Source organism: Polyodon spathula, chromosome 11 (genome assembly GCF_017654505.1).
Source record: "Polyodon spathula isolate WHYD16114869_AA chromosome 11, ASM1765450v1, whole genome shotgun sequence".
Taxonomy (NCBI): Eukaryota; Metazoa; Chordata; class Actinopteri; order Acipenseriformes; family Polyodontidae; genus Polyodon; species Polyodon spathula.
In genome coordinates this window covers 25301543-25327044 of record NC_054544.1, presented here as the reverse complement: position 1 = coordinate 25327044, position 25502 = coordinate 25301543, and the positions used below count along the sequence as shown (strand labels likewise).

The 25502-nt window shown below is 38.3% G+C and overlaps 1 protein-coding gene across 5 annotated transcripts in view; it reads right to left on the bottom strand.

The window, feature by feature from the left end:
- The window catches only part of LOC121323699 (myc box-dependent-interacting protein 1), a 93019-nt gene that overhangs the window by 52876 nt on the left and 14641 nt on the right, over positions 1 to 25502 (bottom strand). For all 5 annotated transcript variants that reach the window (XM_041264897.1, XM_041264898.1, XM_041264899.1 and 2 more), the window contains 3 exons: positions 3452 to 3532; positions 1565 to 1619; positions 1146 to 1240 (listed from right to left, as the gene is read on the bottom strand). In XM_041264897.1, coding sequence (XP_041120831.1) covers positions 1146 to 1240; positions 1565 to 1619; positions 3452 to 3532 — 231 coding nt within the window. The remainder of the gene's footprint in view (positions 1 to 1145; positions 1241 to 1564; positions 1620 to 3451; positions 3533 to 25502) is intronic.

Genomic DNA, 25502 nt, shown 5'->3' with positions numbered 1-25502 from the left:
CAGGCCACTTAGATATTCAGATTTCATTTAATCGTTTCATAGACGTTCCTTAGTGAAACTTTTTTTAAATGAAAGTCGTTCTGATTTCATTGTGTGGCTAGAAAAAAATCAAGTACAGTAAATGGAAAGAATGTAAAATATGTAATAGGTTTTTTTTGTCACTGTTAAAACTGTAAATGGCACAGCAAGGTACAGGATTTACTGCATTTTGCAAGGTTCAATAGCACACCATTCCAGTAAGACACTGAGATAATCATTAGCAAAGAAGTAAATCCGATTATGGTTGCTGCTCAGCTGTGACCTGCTTTGTAGCCTAGTTCTTGTTCTCCTGTAATCAAGGTGATCTGCTTTGTAGCCTAGTTCTTGTTCTCCTGTAATCATGGTGATCTGCTTTGTAACCTAGTTCTTGTTCTCCTGTAATCATGGTGATCTGCTTTGTAACCTAATTCTTGTTCTCCTATAATCTTGGTGATCTGCTTTGTAACCTAGTTCTTGTTCTCCTGTAATCATGGTGATCCGCTTTGTAACCTAGTTCTTGTTCTCCTGTAATCACGGTGATCTGCTTTGTAACCTAGTTCTTGTTCTCCTGTAATCTTGTTGTTACTTTAAGTGCAAGGCGATTTTCTAAATCGTTGCTCTTGGGTCACAGAGACCCCTTCACTGTTCTTGCAACTTGAGTTATAAACAGTTAGGCTTCATCATTTTATTAGGTCAGAAAAATACTTAAAAATGAGAGCTGATTTGACAAGACACCCTTCACCCAGCCAGAGGCGCGGGAAGTGTTTAGGTTAAAATTGGAAAGTAAAAAAACTTGGAGAGTAAAAAATTGTTTGAATTGAAAACGGAAAGTAATTGTGATACATGAAGTGCAACTGTCATTGTAACCTATTTACATTAATGACATTCTAGAACATTAATAAATAGTTTTGAAACATTTCAAGTTGTTTTAAATGTTGTGCACAAACAGCAAAGTGTTACAAAACACTATGTTCACAAATGAAGCACCAGATATTACCAAATAAATAATTATTGCATTATTATTTTTTATTTTTTTTACCACACCTATTCGTTGTTCCGCTACTGTAAACAGATATGATGCTGTGTCAGCTAAGAGAAATGTGCTGACTATAACAGACGCTCCATACCTCTGCTATTGTATTGATGTCATCTTTTCCATACCACTCCGGCTCATACATATCCTGCAAGCACTCGGACAGCTTCTTGGAGGCTTCATGCATGGCTGGAATCAGAAAAGGAACACAAGTTGGGAGACGTTTGTTTTGCACTGAGGACTGATGCACATTATTATTATTATTATTATTATTTAGCAGACGATGTTATTCAAGGTGACGTACAGAGACTAGAATGTGTGAACTATGCATCAGCTGCAGAGTGTGTGTGTGTATATATATTACACACACACAAAATTAAAATCTATATCTGTATGTACAAGAAGCTTCAGTTCCAGTAATATATTATAATCTATATTCATATTTCCACAGCAACAGAACACTACTGCAATATACACACACACACACACACAGAGCTGTAGATTTCACAGTACCTTTCACCGAGGATAAATAGGCTCTTAGATCTTTCTGAAGCTTGGTTCCTTCTGTCTGCAAATATAAAACCCAGAATCCCGTTCAGACATTAAACACATACATGTGGCACTGCCTGTCTGACAGTTATTCCAAGACAGACATTCATTATTAAAGGACCTGCACAAAGGTTTTTGTAAAATATATTTAATGTTTTTAGTTATTTCATTGAAACGTTTGTTTCTCCTGAACCAAACGACATCCTGATTGTAATCTGGGTTCAAGAGGACAGGGTTTATTTTAATGATCGAAGGATGCACATCTTAATACCACCATTACGAAACCCTGTACCCCTGCTGTATCACAGATACTGCAATTATTATTGTGTTAGTCCTGTCAGTCAGTCACCCTGAAGGGAAACTCCAGCAGGATTAATATAGATCTACCAGTGTTCATATAACTGTATCTTATTAAAACCAAAGTCTTTATATCACCTTCAATTCTGATTTTCCATTTGCATAGAAAGCCCATAAGAGGCATGCCTACCCCTGGTCTTGTAGGACGGAAATGTCATATGAGAGTAAACTGTATTGGTAATGTTAAACCAATGCGCTGGAGTTGTCTTTGGTTTAAAATGATCGGAGAGCTAAAGCATGTGCAGAAATGTATGAGGAAGAAGAATGATGTAACCTTGTAAAAGTGAGTGGTTAGTGGTCAGCTGAATGGCTAATTCTATTGATAATTAGCAAGACAACAAAATCAGACTGTAGTTACATATGTCCTGAGCCCAGTATAGTATAAATGCCAGCCATAGAGGAGACACAGACAGAAGCTTTTGAATACCTCCAGGATCATCGTCGAACAGTGGTCTAGTGTCTCAGGCTCTCTCTCCAGGGCTTAAGGTAGTGCGATTAATTAGCTAGTCTGAACAACTGTTACTTGTTCCACATGTTCAGACTAGCTAAACCACTTGCTGTTTGGTACGCTGCACTCAGCAATCAATGACTTAGTACAAAGCTGCAGGGTTTTCTAGACCACTTTTTAGTTCACTTGATGCGGACTAAGTCACTGGTACGCTGCAATCAACCTGCTGGATCTACACCAGCACGATACTTATTTGATATTGTTTACTGTTTATTTGTTTGGCCAATGTGCCCTTTTGTTTCTGGAGTGTTTAGTTTTGTTTAAACCTTTTATTTTATTATATGATAAAGCACTGAGCACAGCCATAGCGCTTCATTTTCACCCCTTACCATCTGTGGCTACTGCTGCTTCCTGAACCTGACGTCACCATCCACACACACCACACAAAGTCATCCGTTACACTCATATGTCCAGTTTTAAAAGAAGCACACTTTATTGTAAACATGTGTTTTTAGTTTAAAACACGATATCTGGTACTACAGTACACTTGGTTGAAGAACCATCTATTTAATATCAATGAAATGACCCAGGAAAATCAAGTTTAACATATTTCCTGTGCAAAAGGCAGAGAAAATGGAAACTCCCTTTAAAATGAAAGTACTAACAGATATCATGTTTGAAATGTGTTTTCTACAACATGTGTTTCTTTTAAAACTGAAGCTTGAGACCAGTGTAGCCAATGGAAGGGTACAATGGGTAAGATTTCAGGAATTATTTAAGCTACATTTACTTTGCATGGGGCACTTGATGCTGAGTGCTCATGAACAGAAAGCCCCCATGTGGGGTGGTGGTGGTGTGGGGTGCAGTCTTACCAAGCCCCCATGTGGGGTGGTGGTGGTGTGGGGTGCTGTATTACCAAGCCCCCATGTGGGGTGATGGTGTGGGGTGCAGTCTTACCAAGCCCCCATGTGGGATGGTGGTGGTGTGGGGTGCAGTATTACCAAGCCCCCATGTGGGGTGGTGGTGTGGGGTGTAGTATTTATTACCAGCTGCTTGTTGAAGTTCAGCACATTCTCCTCAAACATCTCATCCCTTGTCTCGTCTGCTTTGCCCAGTTTTTGCAGAACCTGCACCAAAATAAACAAGACACATTTAGTTTTTGTTTTATAGTATTTTTGCCTGTGTTACTGTTTTACCTTTCAAGGTTTAGTATAGAAGTGGTGCATTCTTCATTGATGTTTTGAGACATTTTATTAGAAGTTTTTCAACTTGTTTCTACATGGCTATCTATTTTAATTATCTAAGCAGTAGCAGATCTAAATACTGTACTGCCACCCTTAAATTTATAAACCAATTTATTAAGATTAAAAAGTATTACAGAAGCTCCTGCAGTGTTTACAAGAAACATTACTTTACCTTTGCTGTTCGGTTTCATGTTTTTAATATAAACCCAATTATTTTTACATTTTTATTGACACATCATAGATAAATCAAATATGGAATTACTTTTTTTTTTTTCTTCTAAACATTGCAGTGTATCCTGATCATGCTCCCTTCTCCAACAATGCTGGTGCTTTGACTGGAACAAGTTGTGTATTGTGGGAAGCACTGTTGCAGGAGGGAGCGTGATCTGGATACACAGCAATAAGAGAAATTCCCTCCTTCTTGGCAAATGCTCTGGAGTAAATGCTGAGAAATGTATTGCCCAGTTTAACACTGCAGGGTGTTCTGTAGCACTGTAAACTTGATCAATACAGTTGTAGATTAGCGGTATTAAGATCCGGCTAGCAGGAACGGCTCAAAGTTCCCGTGATCCACGCACAAATGGGCAAAAAAATTGGGGGTTTTAAGAAATATGAAATTTGTAGAAGAGGATTTAAAAGAATATTTTTCTTCACGACAACTGTTGTTGCTAAGACTGTACCATACAGTCCACCAAACGATTCATGCAGCGACGTCACATTCATGCATGTATACCTTACATGGCAGACACAACCGAGTTTTGAATTGTGTAAAATAGAGGCCATAAATGGGATGAGACCAACTAATTAGATTTCAGTTTAGCTTATTGTGTGCCACAAAAGGGTTGTTTCAAAGACAACAATGACTGGAATTACTGTAGCTCCATAAATATTTACGTCTAAATATTTGGCGAATTGATTTAAAAAAAAAAAAAAATTCACTCTAGTAATATTAGCTCTTTGTCGTACTGATAGCTATTATAGCTGTTAAGCACATAATCTCAGAATACAGGTTTTCCATAGACCCACACAGGGAGGCATGGTTCTATGGACACTAATAAGAACAGGCCAGAAGAAATTAAAGATGCTGCCACTGCTGTCTATTTTATTTTCTTGGTATTTTGTGAAGGGCTTTGTGATGCCAATATAAATTTAAGTGGTTGTTGTCTAAGGACGTCAACAGTGTATAAGATTACCCAGTTTCAAATGCCAGATTGCTAGAAATACTGCAGATTCAGGAGGTCAAGCTATCGGAAAAATGGTACGAGATATAAATAAAAAGGGGGATGTGTTGGAACTCGGAAATACCACATTAACCCTTTATTTTATTTTCAGCTCTTGATTTGAACTTGTTGAATATATTTACTAAATCAAATCCAACAAACATCAGTGCAGTATTTTTAATCCTCCCATGCACAGCACTTGTTCAAGAATTTTTCTAAACAATGTGCAATCAAGAATCTGAAGTCAGTCTGTGGGATAATAAAATTAAATGTATTTTCTTTTTCCTACCCCCTGAATTCATTTCATGAAATGGTTTATTTTATAAACTGCAGGACTGAGGTTAATTTACATCAAACAAATACATCATAACCAAATACAGCAAGTGTAGTTGTACCGTGAACCATATTATTAGTGGTACTATTACACCACACATTCATTTATGCGATGTTATACAATTATTGAAAACCATGTGATAATATTAGTGCCAAAAATGTTAGCAATTTTTCAGTCGTGAAAACTGCATAATAAAGGCTCACATCTTATTTTGGATTTGCAGTACATAGCTTTTCTGATACGAGACTACTTTTATTTTAAAACAGACCTTTACTGGAGAGTTTTTTGTGCCACATATTTATTTATTTATTATTTATGCATACAGGAAATTAACCCATTGAGGCAGAGGCCTCATTTGCAAGGGGGTCCTGTCATACACAGACATACTCACACATAAAACAACACAATTAATATTTGTGTGGTCCAGCCTTAGACAGTAACAACAAAATAAACAAAAGGAGCAGTGATAGAGTTTGTTTTTTTCTTTCCAATGTGGACTAAAAGAAAAGCAACAGCAAGGCGTTTCAGGCAAATCCCTAATACACTCTTTACAACCAAAAAATGAGAGGTTATCAAATTCCATTCTTAAACCATTTGAAAAAGTGTTCCAGGTTTTTGGGAAAATGGCAGTTCTCTTAATCGTGTCCGTATCCTTGGGGCTACCAAACTACTAGAATCATGAGATCGTAAACTATTGCCAGTATTGACCTTTTTGACCAAAGTATTAAGTTAATCAAGAACCATACTTATAATAATTTAAAAAACGAAGCAATACCAGTGATAAAGCCTTTGATTTGTCAATGAGAACCATCCTAATTTTTTTATACATCTGGCAATATGTATTGTCTGTGGCCAGTAATATGTAGAACTATACATAAACATAAAACTCATATTACTACTAGGGCTCTAGGGATTTTTAATAAAGGCATGATCGTGTAGTGGCTATCCTGCATAGCAATACTTAAATCAATAGAATCTAAAATCATATGAATAAAATGTATAAACATATATATATATATATATATATATATTATATATATATATATATATATATATATATATATATATATATATATATATATATAGACACACACACACACACACACTCACTCAATGGGAATTTGGCCTTTTATTATTATTTTAGTAAATGTAACAAATGTTACCTTTCTGTCCTATTACCCTAATAAAAAAGATTTAGGGACCTCATAACTCAAGTTACTAGTCTCTAGTCACACAAGCACCAGCAGCAGTGTTACACATACTGTTTAACCACTGTGGAGTAACCCCTAAACAGCAAAATAACTAGCCATGCACAAACACGAAATAAAAAAAAAATACGTTAATTAAAAATACGTTAATAGGTTTATAACTAAATCAACAGTTTATTATGTTACTCGGGCTATGTTATATATATATATATATATATATATATATATATATAGCATACTCGTAGCACACTAGCAGCAAAACAAGACAACAATTATAATTTTTACACACTTAATTCAAACCACAGTCCAACCACTTCCAGGGAGAGAGCTTGCACACTTCAAATCAGCACTTCCCTAAACAGAAACATGCATTTCTCTGTCTACCCAAAATGCACACTAAAATTGTAAAATAAAATGCAATCAAATCTTTAGTTGATTAAATCAGTCTAATTACTCTGTTAAATTGGAACAGCCATAATTGCTACGCAATGTGGCTTTTATATTCTGTATAGTTGATTGCATATTAAAAACCTGGGGCCAGATATTCGAAAGGTTTTTGCACCACGCATTGTTGCCGACAATATGCGTGATCCTGGTATATTCGCAGGTATGCGGCAAGCACAAAACCAGGTTTGTGACACACAGAATAAGCATTGTAAAAGGACTGCGTTAACTCCGCGCACACTACCATTCCAGCACTGACTACAAACAGGCAACAATGGGAAACATTGTTAGCATGTAGCGTGTCCGTCGACATGTGGATGTGAATGATACAAGGCACACCCAGCAAAAGCAACCCCGACATAGGTGAAGATATGCTGAAAGGGTGTACCGGCCTTGGCACACATATGAGGAGCTCAGCAATGAGCAAATCATGTCCAGGTATCGTCTCGACTTATCTATGCCACATGCTGCATGATGACCTGGCCAGAACAAACCTGCACAGTCATGCCTTTTCTGAGCAAATGGTAGTGTCTGTCTGTATGTGTATCCTGGCTGCTGGGACATTCCAGAAGGTAGCAGATGATACAGTGGGGATCACCCCGTTAGCCGTGTCCCGCCACCTTGACTGGTTCATAACAGCGTTGCTGCGACGTGCTGGGGAACATATTAAATTCCGCAGTACCAGAGCAAACAGGGAGGAGATAATGTGGGGTTTTTATGAGGTCGCGCACCTGCCGCGCGTGGTAGGTGCAATTGACTGCACCCATATTGCTATCCAGGCACCTGTTCCAGTTTTATGTTCTATCAGGATTCCAGTTGTATTCGGAATAGTGAAAAATTTGAACAGCTATTCCATGCCATGTAAACAGGGTATTCCGAATGAATCCATCCGTATTCTGGATACCAGTATTCCGAAAATGTGATACCGAATACCCACTTAGTATTAGGATACTATCGGAATACTAGCCCTTCTAGATACCATATTCAGAAAACCAGTTTTTTTTTTCTAGACACGCGAGTCGTCGTTTTATAATCTATAATACATAAGACGACGGTTTGTGTGCCCAACAAAGCCTTTTCAAAAACTGTGCACAAATATATTAGTATTTGTATGACCCCAAACTGGTTGCCGACTATGCAATATCTTCCTATTTTTTAAAAAAAAAATTTTTTAGTAGCTCAACAGTCAATACCAGAATATATATATATATATATATATATATATATATATATATATATATATATATATATATATATATATATATATATAATTTATTTATTTTATTATCCTTGTGGTCACATTGAGATTAAAACCTCTTTTACGAGTGAGACCTTGCCAGGCAGGAAGCAGCAAGTCAACCAGACAACATGAACAAGTACACAATAAAAAACAATTAAGACACAGGCAAATCACATTTAAAACAATAATCAAAATACTCAAAAGTAGTCAACTATTTAAAACAATTACGACTCTCAGTCACGAAATCATGCAGTTTACTATTAAATTGCAAGAAAGCTATCTGGGTCTGCAGCTTTAGTTTGGACTGGAACTCATTCCAGGACCATGGGGCATAATAAGCCTCAGTACGCACATTTGGGATTTTAAAATGCAAAATAATGAGATCTGAGGCTATGGTTACTATGGCAAGCTATAAGGAATTCTTTTAAATAAGTATATTCATATAATTTACATTGAATAGCCTTATATACCAGAATATACCAGTGCTTCAACCTGTGTAAAGCCAAAGAAGTCCAGCTTACCAAATCGTATAATATACAATGATGAGTATTAAATCTTGAATTTGTATTGTACCTCAATACTGCATTATATAGCGAGTCCAGTTCACCTAAAGTTGATGGTGATGCAAACCTATATACTGCATCACCATAGTCAATTTTATAGTGTATTCCCATGCCCAACAGACGAGTGTGGAAACATGTACTCACCTGTCCAGCATTCTGCCTTACTTCTGTTCCATTTAATGCAGCCCTATTAGCATATGGTAATGCATCTGTAATTAGTAAAATGTGATGCAAATGTATTCTAGGTGGACATTCAATATGCACATAGCGCAATCAAATTTGTATTGAGCGAAAGCCCTAATTTGTCTTAATATACCAACATCTGCGCGATAATTGCGATGTGCTAGTTCCAATAACTGCGCACCGCTAGTTCCAATAACTGCGCACCGCTAGCTCAAATAGTGTCAGAGTAGCAGTCCACTCTGGAGTTGGGTACAATAGTACAAACGTACAATAGTACACCTCTTGTTTTCTGTGGTGTCCAGCAATTTTACACTGAGCGATAGTGTTTTCATGGTAGATTCATTCATAGTCCAGTTGTCTAACACTTCATAATAGACAAGCGTGAAGAAAAATACACTTTTCTGCTCAGCCTGTTTTACACGTCTTCTCTTTCGTTCATTTCACCTTCACTGTTGTTGTACAAAGATACACTGATAAGACTCAACACTACAACGTAAACTGATAACTGGAGGAAATGACAAAGATAGAAATGTTATTAATTTTATCAAATCTCACACTGAGCATAAGTTTCTAATAACACAAGACAAGAATTATTTTTAAATCATCACAAGGTTAGTTCTGCATTTAATGCCAAATAAAACCAAATAATACCAAAAGAACCTGACTACACTTTGCAAGTCACTGACCTCAGCCATTTCACTGGAGAAGTGGGTACAACTGGTACATTTAAAAAAAAAAGAAAACTCCACACCAGTCTTATTTTCATCAGATTATGAAGCTTTGATATGTGGTAAGCAGTAGTGTAACATGTCCCGATGGGACAGCAAAATGTTTTTTTATTTCTTCTTCATTTGCTTATAAAGCAAGGTTTACATTAAATGTTTATAAACAGAGCAAAAAGTTTAAACTGATATCATGCTGATTGTTCGGTTGGTGAAAGACATCTTAATGCATGCAAGCCTCATACAAGTCTATGCGATTGTAATCTTGTTCGACAACCCAACCAATCAGTCCGGCAGCATTGTAAAAAGCCATTGAACTTGGTTTAATGAGAATATAAATATTTGTGAGATATATGATCTTTCTTGATTCAGATACCTACAGCAAACATTCTGAAAATCACTGAAACCCTGCCATAGCTTCATTGTCATGCAAAGTCACCAATGCTACATCCTAATACAAGAGAAGGACCCTTAGGTATCTCCATTCAGAGCTAACAGACTGTCTCATCTGTAGCAGACTCTGTGTATCATTTACAGGATTGTGAGCACAAGGAAGTTAACTCATTTAACATAACATTCTGAAATAAAAACATATATACATCGTAGATACTGCAAATTATAGAAGACATTGTACAAAGGACTGGCCTTGAACGTGGTTCTCCTGTGGTGACTTACGTTTTTTTAACAGAATAGAGGTATATCCTTCATTAATACAACAAATATCATGAAAGCTATGGCCAAAGGTTTTGCATCACCTAGAATTTTAGAATTGAGACATCATTTTTAAAGAAAAACTATATGAACATAATTTAGGTATTTTATTTAACATTATGTAATCAAATAAACTACCAAATGATACCACAAAAGTCTACCTGAAGGAAGAATTGCAGTACAATATTTCATGTTAGATTTTTTTCAGTTTTCCTTTAAGTATATGGAAAACTAAAAAGCAGTATGTAATTACATATGGTACGTAACATCAGCAGGTTTTATTCAACTTTATTAAGCAAAACTTGTTAATTCTATAGAGTGATGCAAAACTTTTGGCCATAGCTGTAGGTTTGGAGGATCTCCGAAATTATCCTTACGGAGTATCTTCACAACTGATGAACAGTTACAGTTTCTTCACTATATCAGAGTCTCTGGAGGTAGGCATCCTCTCAGTTACAAGGTTACACAGGTTACTTTCCTTGTACTGGGTTTATTTATAGGTTTTCTTAAGATGGGACTGTTGTTGTTTGTATCATTGTGAATCTAAGTATATTTGTGAGAGCAGGATCTATTGTTCTGAATCTCATGATGTAATCAGATTCCTTCTATTTAATCAATCAGTCATGGTATTGTGTCTTTATATCCAATTGCCTTTTATCTGATTTAAGCAAACAAAGTAATCTTGGGGTTGAGGCCTGTATTCAGAATGTCATATTACAAGTGTTGCAACAATTTCCCACAGCAGCTATGAAGACCTGAAGGCCAGTGGGTGTTTGCCTCCTTTTACTTCCGTCCACTGGACATGACTTGAGCTCACTGGGTGCCAGTAGAATCCACTGTAGCGTGATGGGGAGAAACAGTCCCTGCCTGTTTTGCCTGTCCACTGGACATGACTTGAGCTCACTGGGTGCCAGTAGAATCCACTGTAGCGTGATGGGGAGAAACAGTCCCTGACTGTTTTGCCTCCCAAACCCAGGGAGTGGCAGAGCCAATGTAACGCTCTTTGTGCAAGCCCCAGCAAAGATCATGAACTTTTAAGCTTTACAAAATAAAAAAATCTGTATTAAAATTGCACAAAGTAATCTTGGAGTTGAGAGCTGTACAACGACTGTACCTGCAGCTGGACATCTGGCAACCCAACCTGAAATTCAACCTCTTCTGGTCTCAGTTAAAATCAGCCTCGTTGTGTGGCCCAGTAGATCTTTACCACATTTAATTTATTACCATGCTTGCAGTCGTGGGTTTAAAATTGAATTAAGGATAATAAACTAAAAAGATATATAAATAACATGCAAAACGGTACTGCTATCTGGCAAGAACAGCATTTTTACATCACCACCCAAGTTCCTGCTTTAAAACATAGGAATGTGAATCTACCAAATTAGTCAACCACAAAACACTGCATTCTAAATCGGAACTATTACTGTTGATCTATTTCAGATTTTTTTTTACATAGGTCTTTGCATCAAATTTCCATTTTCACTCACTTTATTTATATTACAAGTTATTTAACAATAACAGTTTTTCCATGTATTTTGGTGTAGACCTTGATTAATATGTGTCTGAATACCATTTATTACAAAAGAGAGAACCAGATCATTACATTTTAATTGTTTTGGTTTAATATAATAGAGCAACAATCTTTTTTTCATTAAAAAAAGTTGTCGTTTGTTGAAAATTAATCAGCTTTCACATTTTGTTGTGTACTACTCATTTAATCAAAAAAAGTAGTGTAAGAAGTTGCTTGTATCGTTCATAACATTTTTCAAATCAAGTAAGCTTACTTGTGTATAAAAACGACAATGGAGTTAAAGCTAGTGTTATCTTACTTAAAGGCACTCAAGCTGAAATCGTAAAGTAATTTAAAAGTAGGCTACAAACGTGGCATCAGACTGTCTCTCTTTAGCGCGCACGCAAAAACATGCAAACTTGATACAACTGTGTTGACAATTTAAAAAGAAAGCATTTTATGAGATTTTTAACTAGAGGTACCAGGAATATGACTGCACACCCAGCAGTACTGTTAACTAAAAGGCTCCAAACTGTAGATTGTGCATGTCCCTTGTTAGTAGCTGCCAGTCTGTTTTTCATTCAACCTTTTCCTTCAGTTTTCTTGACAGTTTTTGTAGATTCAGTATTCGGCAGAATCTTTTGAGATGGATTCGGTATTTGGCCGAATCCCAAAAATTTGAATTCGATGCATCCCTAGTTTGTTCATACGTGTTGTGTCGTTAAACCATGGGGAGAATCTTTTTATACCCATGTTCATAATTTTATAAGGTGTAATAGTATCTAAGGTGTTTGTTAGAATATCGTTATAATTTTCCACCAGCTCTTCAAGTGATCCTAACTGAGTAAAAGATGAAGTGGACAATGCTTCCAAGAACTTGTCTGTAGTTGATGAATTGAGAGATCGAGTTTTAACGTATCAAGCCGGGAGTTTTATAGAACCGGGTATTAATACTTCAAAAACAACAGCAAAGTGATCTGAAACCGTATGATCAATGATGGCCAAGTTCTGAATATTTAGGCCACGAAAAATAATTAAATCTAGAGTATGGCCATGAATAAGAGTAGGGCCAGTAACATGTTGAGTGAAACCAAGGGACTCCAGCAATATAATAAAAGCTCTTCCAAGGAAATCTCATTCTACATCAACATGTACATTAAAATCACCTAACATCACAATCTTATCACGGTTAACAGCAAGTGTCAGTAAAAGTTCAAATTCAGATTTTAAAAAAGACAATTAAGTCTTGGAGGATGATAAATAACTACAACCTGAATAGGTATTTGGCTACAAACCACATGTGCTGCTAACCCCTCCAGCTCATCCTGAGCATCTGTATAGGAATAGGAAACACATCTAATTGTGCATACTTTAGCACTGCACCCCTGACTAACATAAATAAAAACTGACAGTATACGTTTGGCTTATAGGCTACTCATGATAATATGAATTAGTGGTAAAATGCAAAATTATCATAACTTGTCAATGCGGCACCATGATCTATTGTGTGTTAATTGTCTAGGTTGCTAAGTAGGCCAAGTTAATAATAAGAATTAAAAATGCTAAAAATCATTTAGTTTCAAATTTAAAATAAATCTTTTATTCACATTGTACACCAATGTGTACAATTCAGCAGAATAATTTATTTTGTGTTACCGGTAGCCTACAGGCAAAAGTAAAAAGAATGTGCACTAGGTTTTAATTTAATTTTACTACTGTACTGTATACTATATAGGCGTACTATACAGATCTATGGGTGTGTATGGGTACACTATGATTAGCCCATACGTCCTGTGTGTATGGGTACACTAATTAGACCGTATGTCTGGTGTGTATGGGTACACTGTGATTAGCCTACACCCTACTCTACACACTCCAGTCTGGTGTATACGAGTACACTGCGATTAGCCTATACCCTACTCTACACCCTCCAGTTTTCTGTGTATGGGTACACTGTGATTAGCCTATACTCTACACGCTCCAGGCACACTTCTCCAGCATGGTCTCCACGCACCTTCCCGATTAGTGTGCTCTTAACTCTCCAGTCATATCGTGACTTACATAACAGACACTTCAAACAATGATTGCTGTCCCTTTCAATGCTGTTGGATAACACATATTAAAGACCCGTGCACTGGTGTTACACTATGTTCTTTAAATTTTTACAAATCTAAAACCAGCAATCTCTCAAATAAAAAAAGAAAAAAAAAAGTGATAGTAAAACACAGATGTTTGGGCACACCTCATTACAACTGACCAAGCGGTTCCATGTGCAACAGTCTAAATGAGACTTTCCCATACAGTGCCACTATGCAGTCTACTTTGACAGGTCGGTGACTTTAATTGGTGGATCTATTCATATAGTACTGTGTGTAGTTTAAAAGTGTGAAAACAGAGGCAGACTGACAGCTTTGATCAAAAAACTACTCAAGAGCATTAAGGGTTACCATGTGAAGTCATCAATAAAAAACATTTTGTAGTCGTTTGTAAATACAAATCACCTCAACTCTGTAATGTATAAAAAAAGATACAAAACACAACTAAAAAGTGTTTAACTGAAAACAGACTTATTTAGATGATGGCTCGTTCATTCAAAAGCTAAGGCATTAATAAAAAAGTACAGTAAAATGTTAGGAAAGTGCTGACAATAATAAAAACACAATTACAGCCCTGTTCCAATCACAATCCTGTTATTTATTTATTTTTCATTTAAAAAAAAAAAAAAAAAATGTGTCAATACTGGATTTTGTTTAGACCTTTTTACAGCACTAGGGAACGCCCTGGATTGCATCATACACCTATCTGTAGGTTTCCTCAGATTACCCTGAAAACTGTGTTTGATGCAATCCAGATGAGTTCTCCAACGCTGGAAAATGCAATCCTATATATGTTACGATCATCAACCTGTTTCACAGACACTGATTAGCACTCATATTAGATATAGCAATATTAATGCTAATCTGTAACTGTGAAATCTGCCAGGTGTACTTAAAGTCACCGCTAAATAAAACAAAACAAAATCCCAAACACTATTACAAAAATACCTTTTTTGCCAGTAAGTGTTATACTGTATGTTATCTACCTCCGACCCTGACTGCCCTGAATCAAGCAGCAAGCACACAAACCTGCAGCAGAGTCACACTGCAGCAGCATGAGAGGGAGGAAGGGAGGGAGAGAGACAGAGGGAGAGAGAGAAGACCTGCATGTGTACAGTGCGTATGTGAGAGGGCAGAGGGGTGTTTTTATCAAGGTTAGGGCCTGCTCAGCATTTGTAAGGAGAAACCAAACCAGGGGGTGGGAACACTTCCTCTGGAATCACAGAACAGCTGCAAGGTTACTAGGCTACCTACCTAATGTGGCTATCCTTTTAGAAATTACAGCACTGTTATTCTATTATTGCATGTTTCTGGAAGGATTAGCCCAGATTATTTCAATGCATATAACCAGGCAAGGCTTCTAGAGACAGTGAGGGTGGGGGCAGTCTCTGTAAGGGGCAGCTAACCCCATTAACAGTATCTCCATTGAAGTAATGTGCCCCATCGATGCCAGGACCCAGTCTCTGTAAGACATAGCTAATCCCATCTGTGACCAAGTTAACTTTTTTGACTACACATATTTAGTAATTATGTAAGACAGTCCCATTACAACATGCCCAACAGCGGGACATGTTTGCTACCAGGAGTATGGGAAAGCATGCTTTATAAAGAGCAACAGGAAGATAAGACAGGAAAGAATTATTGATGTAACCTTCCCGTTGCTCTTATTCTCCTGGTATCAAATTTTCACAGGGACGCAAATCATGTCCCTCTGTTGGGCAGGGCTTCTAAGCACTGTATTGGGCAAGCTGCTTCCAGAACATCATCACGAATACCTGCCCCTGTAACTCTTCTTCCAAGGCAATCAGCAGAATAGCACATCTGTTTTCCCAGATGTGAAAGTTGTGTCTGGCTTTCCCTGACAACCTCTGCATTCCTGACACTGAAATGATTCTAGAACTGAAGGAGAGAGTTGAGTGTTTAAATCTCTCCTCTCTTCCTGTCTCCTTACAGTACTCTGCTGCTTCACTAATCATAACCACAGCTGTTTTATTTCTGGCCCCGATCTACTACACGGTTTCCAGGTTGCTGCACATACAGTAATAGCTCGGAGGACAGGGAACACCGCACAAGCACACAGACATACAATAAATCCCAAACACTGGCACTTGTTTCAGTCAATAAGGTACACTGTAAGGAGGTCCACATTAAATGAGCTATACTGTATGTGGAATATATTCTTTCACTCAACGTACATACAAAGTTTACTCTCAATTTATCGTTAATTCATTGATCTGAACATGTGAGGGTTATCTGTGTATTTAAAATCCAACAATTTTGTAGTGGACGTGCAAAAAGAACACTGTTTTTCACTCCCCTCATCCCAACAAAAAATATATTAAAAAATATTTGACCACACTGTCATCTTGGCCTAGATTGGAATCTGGCTCGAGTCAAAAGGGATATGGGTTTGGAGGTCTTAGCTTACCCCACTGTGGATATCAATGTATTCCACATCACAATACAGGCATGGGCGGCAGTATGTCTGAATTGCAGGGGGTGCTCAAGTCAAGACTGAGGTGAGCTCGTCATTCGCAAAGCTGTGAGGGGACACTGGCGTGGCACCTGACCTTGCATGAGCACTTAACTCACAAGCAAAAGAAACAAAGAATAAATGAAGACATCACCATCCAGTGACCTAGGAAGTGCAAGTCTAAAAACACGGTTTGTAAACAGAAATACTGTTACCCTAGTGTAGTACTACATATCATGTGTTTCTTTCAGAACTGCACATTTGAGACCTACATAATGAATGGATGTGCAAGGTGGAGAAAATGTATGGAACTCTTTTGTTAGCTACAGTTTCTATAACGCCAGTCATTAGAAAGAAAAATAGATTTGACTGTTTAATGTATTAAATACTGCATTCAATATTTTGCATGGTACGCTGTTTCTATCCTCCTCCCCAGAGCTTTAACTGGAATCACCACCCTGTAAATACTGCCAAAGCTGCATCCCTGTACTGTGGATTTAAAACAAATGATATAGCCATCTGCTCCAGTGTTTATCCATCAGTTGAAAAGTAAAAACGCAAAGTTGCATTGTTCTTTAAAGTACAATCAAAAAAGCTTTGCATGGCAGCACTAACTCCCTTCGTCCTCCCATCTTGTTATCAGAAACAAGGTCAGAGACGGAATGATGATCAGTTCTAGCACTGCTTAACTCTGCCTAGAAATGTGTACCTCAGTAGCAGCCTGGGCTCCAAATATGCTACTGGACATACCAGCTGGCTTTATTTCCAGACAGTATACGGGCAGACATGTACTGCTGTGAGCAAAAAGGAAACCTGTGGCTTTACAGCTGGAGTCAGAGTGATGGAACAGACAGGGTAGGCATGTGCTGGTTATCAGAGCTGGAGTCAAAGTGATGGAACAGACAGGGTAGGCATGTGCTGGTTATCAAAGCTGGAGTCAAAGTGATGGAACAGACAGGGTAGGCATGTGCTGGTTATCAGAGCTGGAGTCAAAGTGATGGAACAGACAGGGTAGGCATGTGCTGGTTATCAGAGCTGGAGTCAGTGTGAGGGAACAGACAGGGTAGGCATATGCTGGTTATCAGAGTTGGAGTCAAATTGATGGAACAGACAGGGTAGGCATGTGTTGATTATCAGAGCTGGAGTCAAAGTGATGGAACAGACAGGGTAGGCATGTGCCGGTTATAAGTCGAGTAAAACATTTGTTATACCAATACAATACTAAAATAGGTCAAACCAGAGATGGTTGATCAAGGTCACTAATTTTCAGTGTCTGTCTTCCATCTCATAAGTTGGTCATGCCGGTTTAAGTGTACCACATTTGGAGAAAGTGGCTATTTAGAAGTTGAAAAAAATCACGGGTTGGCACTTGATTGAGCCCTTACAAATCTGTATCATAGTAAAAGAATAGCAAAGTGTAATAAAGCATATTGTAAGCATGGTAAAGCATAGGTAAGCACTGTAATAAGCCCAGACGTTATGGGAAAGCATATTTAAATACATAACAAAATATATTAAATGCACAGTTAAATCGTGGTTTATCATGCAAATTTACAGTGTTAACCTTTTACTAGGATGGGCTAAACTGAGTGATACTCTGGGAGAGGAATGATTATCACAGCTTTTAAACATGCACCTGGGTTGCAATCCTCATTTGAGATCTAAACAGCAGGGCCACTCTTTCATGTATCTGACTGGGAGAGCTGAATGATGGCTGTGCGCACGCGCGCACACACACACACACACTTTGTCTTTTGACAGAGGAACCTTAAAATAAATTAGTGTCCCTGACCATAGCTGGCATGCAGCCGCCCCATGCCAGCCATGCCTGTCTCCGCTAGCCCTGTCCTTAAATGTCATTGTGCGCAGTGAAGCAAGGACAGCATTCTGGGCCTCTCACCCCCCAGCTAAATGTCAGGAGAGAGGGATCAGTGTATCACATGTCATGGTCAGCTGTCCCCGTCTGCCAAGCGATTCCTGCTATTCCTGTCACTTATGTCGGCTCACAGGATCATGAACTTAAAGGCGCACAGTATTCCCCTTTTTTCTAATTTTGTTTTCCTAGCCTTTATTGTCTCTGCTCCTCAATCAGTCAAACTGGATTGATAGACAGCTATGGCCAAAAGGAATGTGCTCAAAGTAATGTGAAAGCCTTTATAAAGAGAAAATGATTCAGTGTCTTAATGCTGGCTGAGGATAAAAGAAGATTTCCAAGCATTTGAGTATCCCAATTTCAACTCTTGTTTCTATTATTAAGTACAAGACTCATTGTACTGTGTGACCGAAATACAATGATTCTTGGTTGTAAATCTCACTCCCCACCTGTGAGGGCACTAAGCAGCGAGAACAGAGTTCTTTGGACAGGCTGGTCTGACAGTTCTTTCCCAGGGTCAGGAAGTCGGCCAGTTTGGAAGAAGGCGAGACTCCATTGAACGAACGCATTGACCCGGAAGGGAAACAACATGGCAGCTGCCGATCGGAGAGGCGGTTGCACTCGTTTACCAAGGTGTCATGTGTGACAGCATAACAAGGGGACGGACAATTGTAATCTGTTCCTTCACTTTCGTTTGTGTTATTGAACCAAGAAGGACTGTGAGAGACTCTGTAACCCGCTTCAGTATCCTGAGTGTTTTAAGAACATAAGAACATAAGAAAGGTTACAAACGAGTGGAGGCCATTCGGCCCATCTTGCTCGTTTGGTTGTTAGTAGCTTATTGATCCCAGAATCTCATCAAGCAGCTTCTTGAAGGATCCCAGGGTGTCAGCTTCAACAACATTACTGGGGAGTTGATTCCAGACCCTCACGATTCTCTGTGTAAAAAGTGCCTCCTATTTTCTGTTCTGAATGCCCCTCTGTCTAATCTCCATTTGTGACCCTTGGTCCTTTTTTCTTTTTTAAGGTCGAAAAAGTCCCTTGGGTCGACATTGTCAATACTTTTTAGTATTTTGAATGCTTGAATTAGGTCGCCACTTAGTCTTCTTTGTTCAAGACTGAATAGATTCAATTCTTTTAGCCTGTCTGCATATGATATGCCTTTTAAACCCGGAATAATTCTGGTCACTCTTCTTTGCACTCTTTCTAGAGCACCAATATCTTTTTTATAGCGAGGTGACCAGAACTGAACACAATATTCAAGATGAGGTCTTACTAATGTGTTGTACAGTTTTAACATTACTTCCCTTGATTTAAATTCAACACTTTTCACAATGTATCCCAGCATCTGGTTGGCCTTTTTTATGGCTTCCCCACATTGTCTAGATGAAGACATTTCTGAGTCAACAAAAACTCCTAGGTCTTTTTCATAGATTCCTTCTCCAATTTCAGTATCTCCCATATGATATTTATAATGTACATTTGTATTTCCTGTGTGCAGTACCTTACACTTTTCTCTATTAAATGTCATTTGCCATGTGTCTGCCCAGTTCTGAATCTTGTCTAGATCATTTTGAATGACCTTTGCTGCTGCAACAGTGTTTGCCACTCCTCCTATTTTTGTGTCGTCTGCGAATTTAACAAGATTGCTTACTATACCAGAATCTAAATCATTAATGTAGTTTAGGAATAGCAGAGGACCTGATACTGATCCCTGTGGTACTCCACTGGTTACCACACTCCATTCTGAGGTTTCTCCTCTAATCAGTACTTTCTGTTTTCTACAAGTTAACCACGCCCTAATTCATGTACATGTGTTTCCTTGAATCCCTACTGCGTTCAGTTTGAGAATTAATCTTTTGTGCGGGACTTTGTCAAAAGCTTTCTGGAACTCTAAATAAACCACGCCATATGCTTTGCAATTATCCGTTATCGATGTTGCATCCTCAAAAAAAAAAATCAAGGAAGTTAGTTAGACACGATCTCCCTTTCCTAAAACCATGTTGACTGTCTCCCAGGATCCTGTTACCATATAGCTAATTTTCCACTTTGGATCTTATTATAGTTTCCATAAGTTTGCATATAATAGAAGTCAGGCTTACTGGTCTGTAGTTATCTGGTTCAGTTTTGTTTGTTTTGTTTGTTTGTCCTTGTGAAATTCGTCATTTGTAAAGCACTAGACGGCTACCACAATTCCGGAACTGTTGCCAAGGACCAGGACTAGCCGGAACAACACTACTGTCACAAAATAAACTCTCACCCACCACGAGCACTACTGCATGCACCCAGGACTGGTGACCGTGTCGGTACTATTGTGGGGCAGATACGTATTGTTTATCGTTAAGGGTCTAGAAGCCCATTACTGTCTACCCCGTTCAGTAAACATTTCTGTGTATTGCCGGGGGATTATTGTTTATTGGGGTCACTAGACCTGGATATAAAAATAAAGCGTACTTTCCAAACTGGATTACAAGGCTCTGTCTGATTAATTACTGCATTGCATCACTCCTGCACCTGTATACAATCAACCACTTTGCCACTTACTGTCACAATGCTCCCTCGTTCTGGAAGAAATAAGGTTCTTTCACCAAGAACAAGTAGAAGAATTGTGAGGAAGGTTAATAACAATCTAAGATTGACAGCCAACACTATTCAAATGATCAAATGGATTCCATAGCATACCAAAAGATACTGGCCAATCATCTGAAACCCTCCGCTACAAAACTTGGTTTTATGCGCAACTGGACGTTCCAACACAACAACGATCCAAAGCACACATCAAAATCCACTTCAGAATGGTTAAAGAAGAATAAAATCAAGGCTCTGGAATTGGCCTCGTCAAAGTCCTGATCTAAATCCGATTGAGAATCTTTGGTACGAGTTGAAAAAGACTGCGCACAAGTCCTTGGAATTTGAATGAACTGAAACAATTTTGCATTGAAGAATGGTCAAAAAGCACTAAAGAATCATGCCAAAAGCTCATTGAGAAACACCCTAATCATTTAAAAGAGGTTATTATTGCTAAAGGTGCCTCAACTAGTTATTAATTTAATTTTCCTTGTCAGGGTATGAATACTTATATTGCCATAACAGTAATACAATGGAACTTCATATTATATTTCGAAATGTCATATTTTTCAAGTTTTGTCAGTTGTTTGTTAAGTACATGGAAAAGAACAAAGTGGTATGTAATTAATATGTTAACGTCACACTATTTAGCATGTTTCATTCAGCTTTATGAAACAAAACTTTTGTTCACCTGCGTCCATCACACACCTGTTTCTGCTGCCCCCGATCAAGGATTGCTACGGATTCATCTTCCCTGCCAGAATTCTGAATTTGAGTGGAATTCTTAATACTTATATTCTAATGTGTGTACATGGATGAAACATTTATTTAGAATATTGAGTACCCGTGTACTAGTGTAATAAAAAGCAGTGGTCATACTGTGTGTTGAGATTTCTTATCATAGTAAATACAAAAAAAGTACAATTTTAACATGTTGTACTGAAGTTAACCTTCTTAAAGGGCACTAACAATATAACTGCACCCGGTTTCACTTGCTGGTAAAGAGGAAGTGTCCAAGACTAGGAATGCTCGTGGTTGGCTGGTTTCAACATTACAGAAACAGAAATAACTTCTACTAGATGCCTATTAATAGTGGCTTGTGAAAAAAAGGGAAAACTCTCAAGTCTCTTGTGGCTCACAGGCTATTTTCTCAGTCTTTCACCAGCTAGAACATCTTTATTTAGAAGGCTGAGCTCCAATGAGCACCAGGTGGTAAAGTGTAGGCCACAGTAAATGGATTTGGCAGCTGGGTACTGACGTTTAACATTGTGCTTTCTGGAGTACGCTATAGGCTTTCCTTGTGAATAAAAGATGTAAACCAACATGTTAATGTTACCTCTTTAGCATTGCAATCACAAATCCTTTACTTTTTTGCTGTGGATTTGTTGGTTTTCAAAACATAGAACACCTTTTCTCCAGACATGGGCTTTATTTCTAAGTCCTGGTAATATCTGTAGTATTTCTGTCATGTATACTCTTTTTAGCATTCATCTTTATGTTTTCTGTCAAGAAGTGTTTATTCCTCAAGACAAACCAATCTAATAATCATAGTCTACAAGATCTGCTGTCCTGCACTTTCAAAAGCAATTTAAATGTTTTTAAAACCCACCCATGAGGGGAGAAATGGTTTGTACTTCACCTCCAATTCAGCAAGCCAACCATACCTGTGAAAATGTGTTAGTTTGAATGGGAGGCCTGCCCTACTTGGAGGCTTAACTCAAGGGAGGAACCCAGAGGAATGAGGAGTGGAGAGAGAGGAGCCACACTGGCTTGTGCCTTCTCCAAGTTCTGAAGCCAAGAGAGATCTTTGTTACAAACCGCGACTTCTGTTTATATTTAGTAAGTTAAATTTAATAATAGTTTGCTCTTAAATGCTTTTACCAGCCTGACTTTCACAACACGTCCAAATGATTTTACACAAACGTTTGTGTGACCCATGACATGGTTCTAAATATTTGGTCAAAACACAAAATTTATACCCATTTTTAATAAAGACTGCCATCCACGTTTCCGTGGCAAGGAATGGAGCACTGTCATTTTATTGACATTACGTTTGGAAAAAAATATAGCATGCAGTTGATAGAAGTGGACAAGGTGTCTGAAGGCATTTAAAGGACACTGTACAGTAGGGCTGGTGTGTTGTGAATAGGAGTCTACAGCAAAAAGAGTATGATTAATTTGCAAAGTCTTAACCTTGCAGGCGCAACAAGCATGTGGCGGGCTGGAAAACTGCCCTTAGTCAGGGCATCAGTTGCTCAGACATCCTTATCTGTAGTAGCCAGTTAAGGTCACTGGCAGGCAGGGAATGTGGAGGAGCCTGCAGTAACCCTTTCTTTCTCCCCCTGACACCACACCCCTTACAGGTGTCCCTGCTTGGTTGCAGGGTTTGAGGAAACCTAAAAGGGAAGAAGGTGAAATGGCGGTGGCAGTTGTGTGGAAATATACAGGCGGTAGTTACAAATGTGCATTCAGAGCTGTTGAGAAAGAATTCAGTTCAGACGACATTGTTATAACTATGTGATTGCATTTTAAGCCCACTAGTTGCAAGGGGGTTATAATGTGGATAGTGTTCTTTTGTATTTTGGACATAAGTAACAAGTTGAAATAAAGTGTATTTATTGTAATTTAAAAAAATAGAACATTCTCATAGCATACTGTTGACACCTCCTTTTGCTGTGTACTGTATTGTTTATTTTTAAACCATTCTATCCAAAGGACCATCCCGGGGCATTAATTCCAAAGTACTGTATTCCTTTAGACGCCCTCGGATTTAAGACGCAGCCCAAATTTCCCACCTTCAATTTGAGGAAAAAATAAAATCATCAAATAAATATTCATTTACAAAGATATCTCAATTACACATACAGTAGCTCTCAAAAGTATTCACCCCCCTTGGACTTTTCCACATTTTATTGTGTTACAACATGGAATCAAAATTGATTTAATTAGGATTTTTTGCCACCGATCAACACAAAAAAAAGTCCATAATGTCAAAGTGAAAAATAAAATCTACAAATTGTTCTAAATTAATTACAAATACAAAACAGAAAATAATTGACAGCATTAGTATTCACCGCCTTGAGTCAATATTTCTTAAAGGCACCTTTGGCAGCAATTACAGCCATGAGTCTATTTGGGTAAGCTTTGCACATCTGGTCACTGCAATTTTTGCCCATTCTTCTTTGCAAAATTGCTCAAGCTCCGTCAAGTTGGATGGGGACCTATGGTGAACAGCAATTTTCAACTCTTTCCACATATTCTCAATTGGCCTGAGGTCCGGGCTTTGACTGGGCCACTCCAGGACATTGACCTTTTTGTTTTTAAGCCACTCCAGTGTGGATTTGGCTGTATGTTTGGGGTCATTTTCCTGCATTTCTTCTCCCAAGTCCCAGGTCTCTTGCAGACTTCAGCAGGTTTTCCTCCAGGATTTCTCTGTATTTTGCTGCATCCATTTTGCCCTCTATCTTCACAAGCTTTTCTGGACCTGACGCAGAGAAGCATCCCCAGAGCATGATGCTGCCACCACCCTGCTTCAGGGTAGGGATGGGGTTCTCAGGACGATGTGCGGTGTTTGGCTTGCGCCAAACATAGAGCTTACCGATGAGGACAAAAAGCTCTATTTTGGTCTCATCAGACCGTAGAATCTTCTTCCACTTGTCTCAGCGTCTCAGTCTCCCACATGCCTTCTGGCAAACTCTAGCCAAGATTTGATGTGGGTTTTTTTCAACAATTACTTTCTTTTTGCCACTCTCCCATAAAGGCCAGTTTAGTGAAGCACCCGGGCTATTGTTGCCGCAAGCAGTGTCTCCCAGCTCAGCTGTGGAAGACTGTAACTCCTTTACAGTTGCCATAGGCCTCTTTGGTGGCCTCCCTGACATGTGCCCTTCTCGTCCGGACACTCAGTTTTTGAGGACGGTCTGTTCTAGACAGATTCACAGTTGTGCCATATTCTCTCCATTTCTTAATAATGGACTTTACTGTGCTCCGGGGGATATTCAATGCCTTGGAAATGTTCTTGTATCCTACCCCTGATTGGTGCTTTTGAAGAACCTTATTCCGGATTTGCTTTGAATGTTCCTTCGTCTTCATGATGTAGTTTTTCTTAGTACTAACCAACTATGGGACATCCCAGAGACAGGTGTATTTAACCTGAAATCATGTGAAACATCTTCACTGCACACAGGTGGACTCCATTCAACTAATTTATATGACTTCTAAAGACAATTGGTTGCACCAGAGCTTATTTAGGTGTGTCATAGCAATGGAGGTGAATACTTATGCAATCAATTATTTTCTGTTTTGTAAATTAATTTAGTAGATTTTATTTTTCACTTTGACATTATGGACTTTTTTTGTGTTGATCAGTGGCAAAAACTCCTAACTAAATCCATTCTGATTGCATGTTGTAACACAATAAAATGTGGAAAAGTCCAAGGGGGGTGAATACTTTTGAGAGCCACTGTATGGAGGCAGTTTGCGGCCGTCTGTTATCATACAGAGAATTACAGTTATGTGCTGTTTCTCAATTCCAGTTGTGATTACTCACACCTACTCCCAATTTGTGAACTGTGGCATTGCTTGGCATGCCGCAAAATACAGGGGTCTAATCAGCACTTCCGATCGGTCTAAGATGGTACTGTTTGTTAGAAACACTGAAATTGTAAGAGCTTTTCTTTGAATTCTTCAGGAAGCTAATGATGCTTCTTTG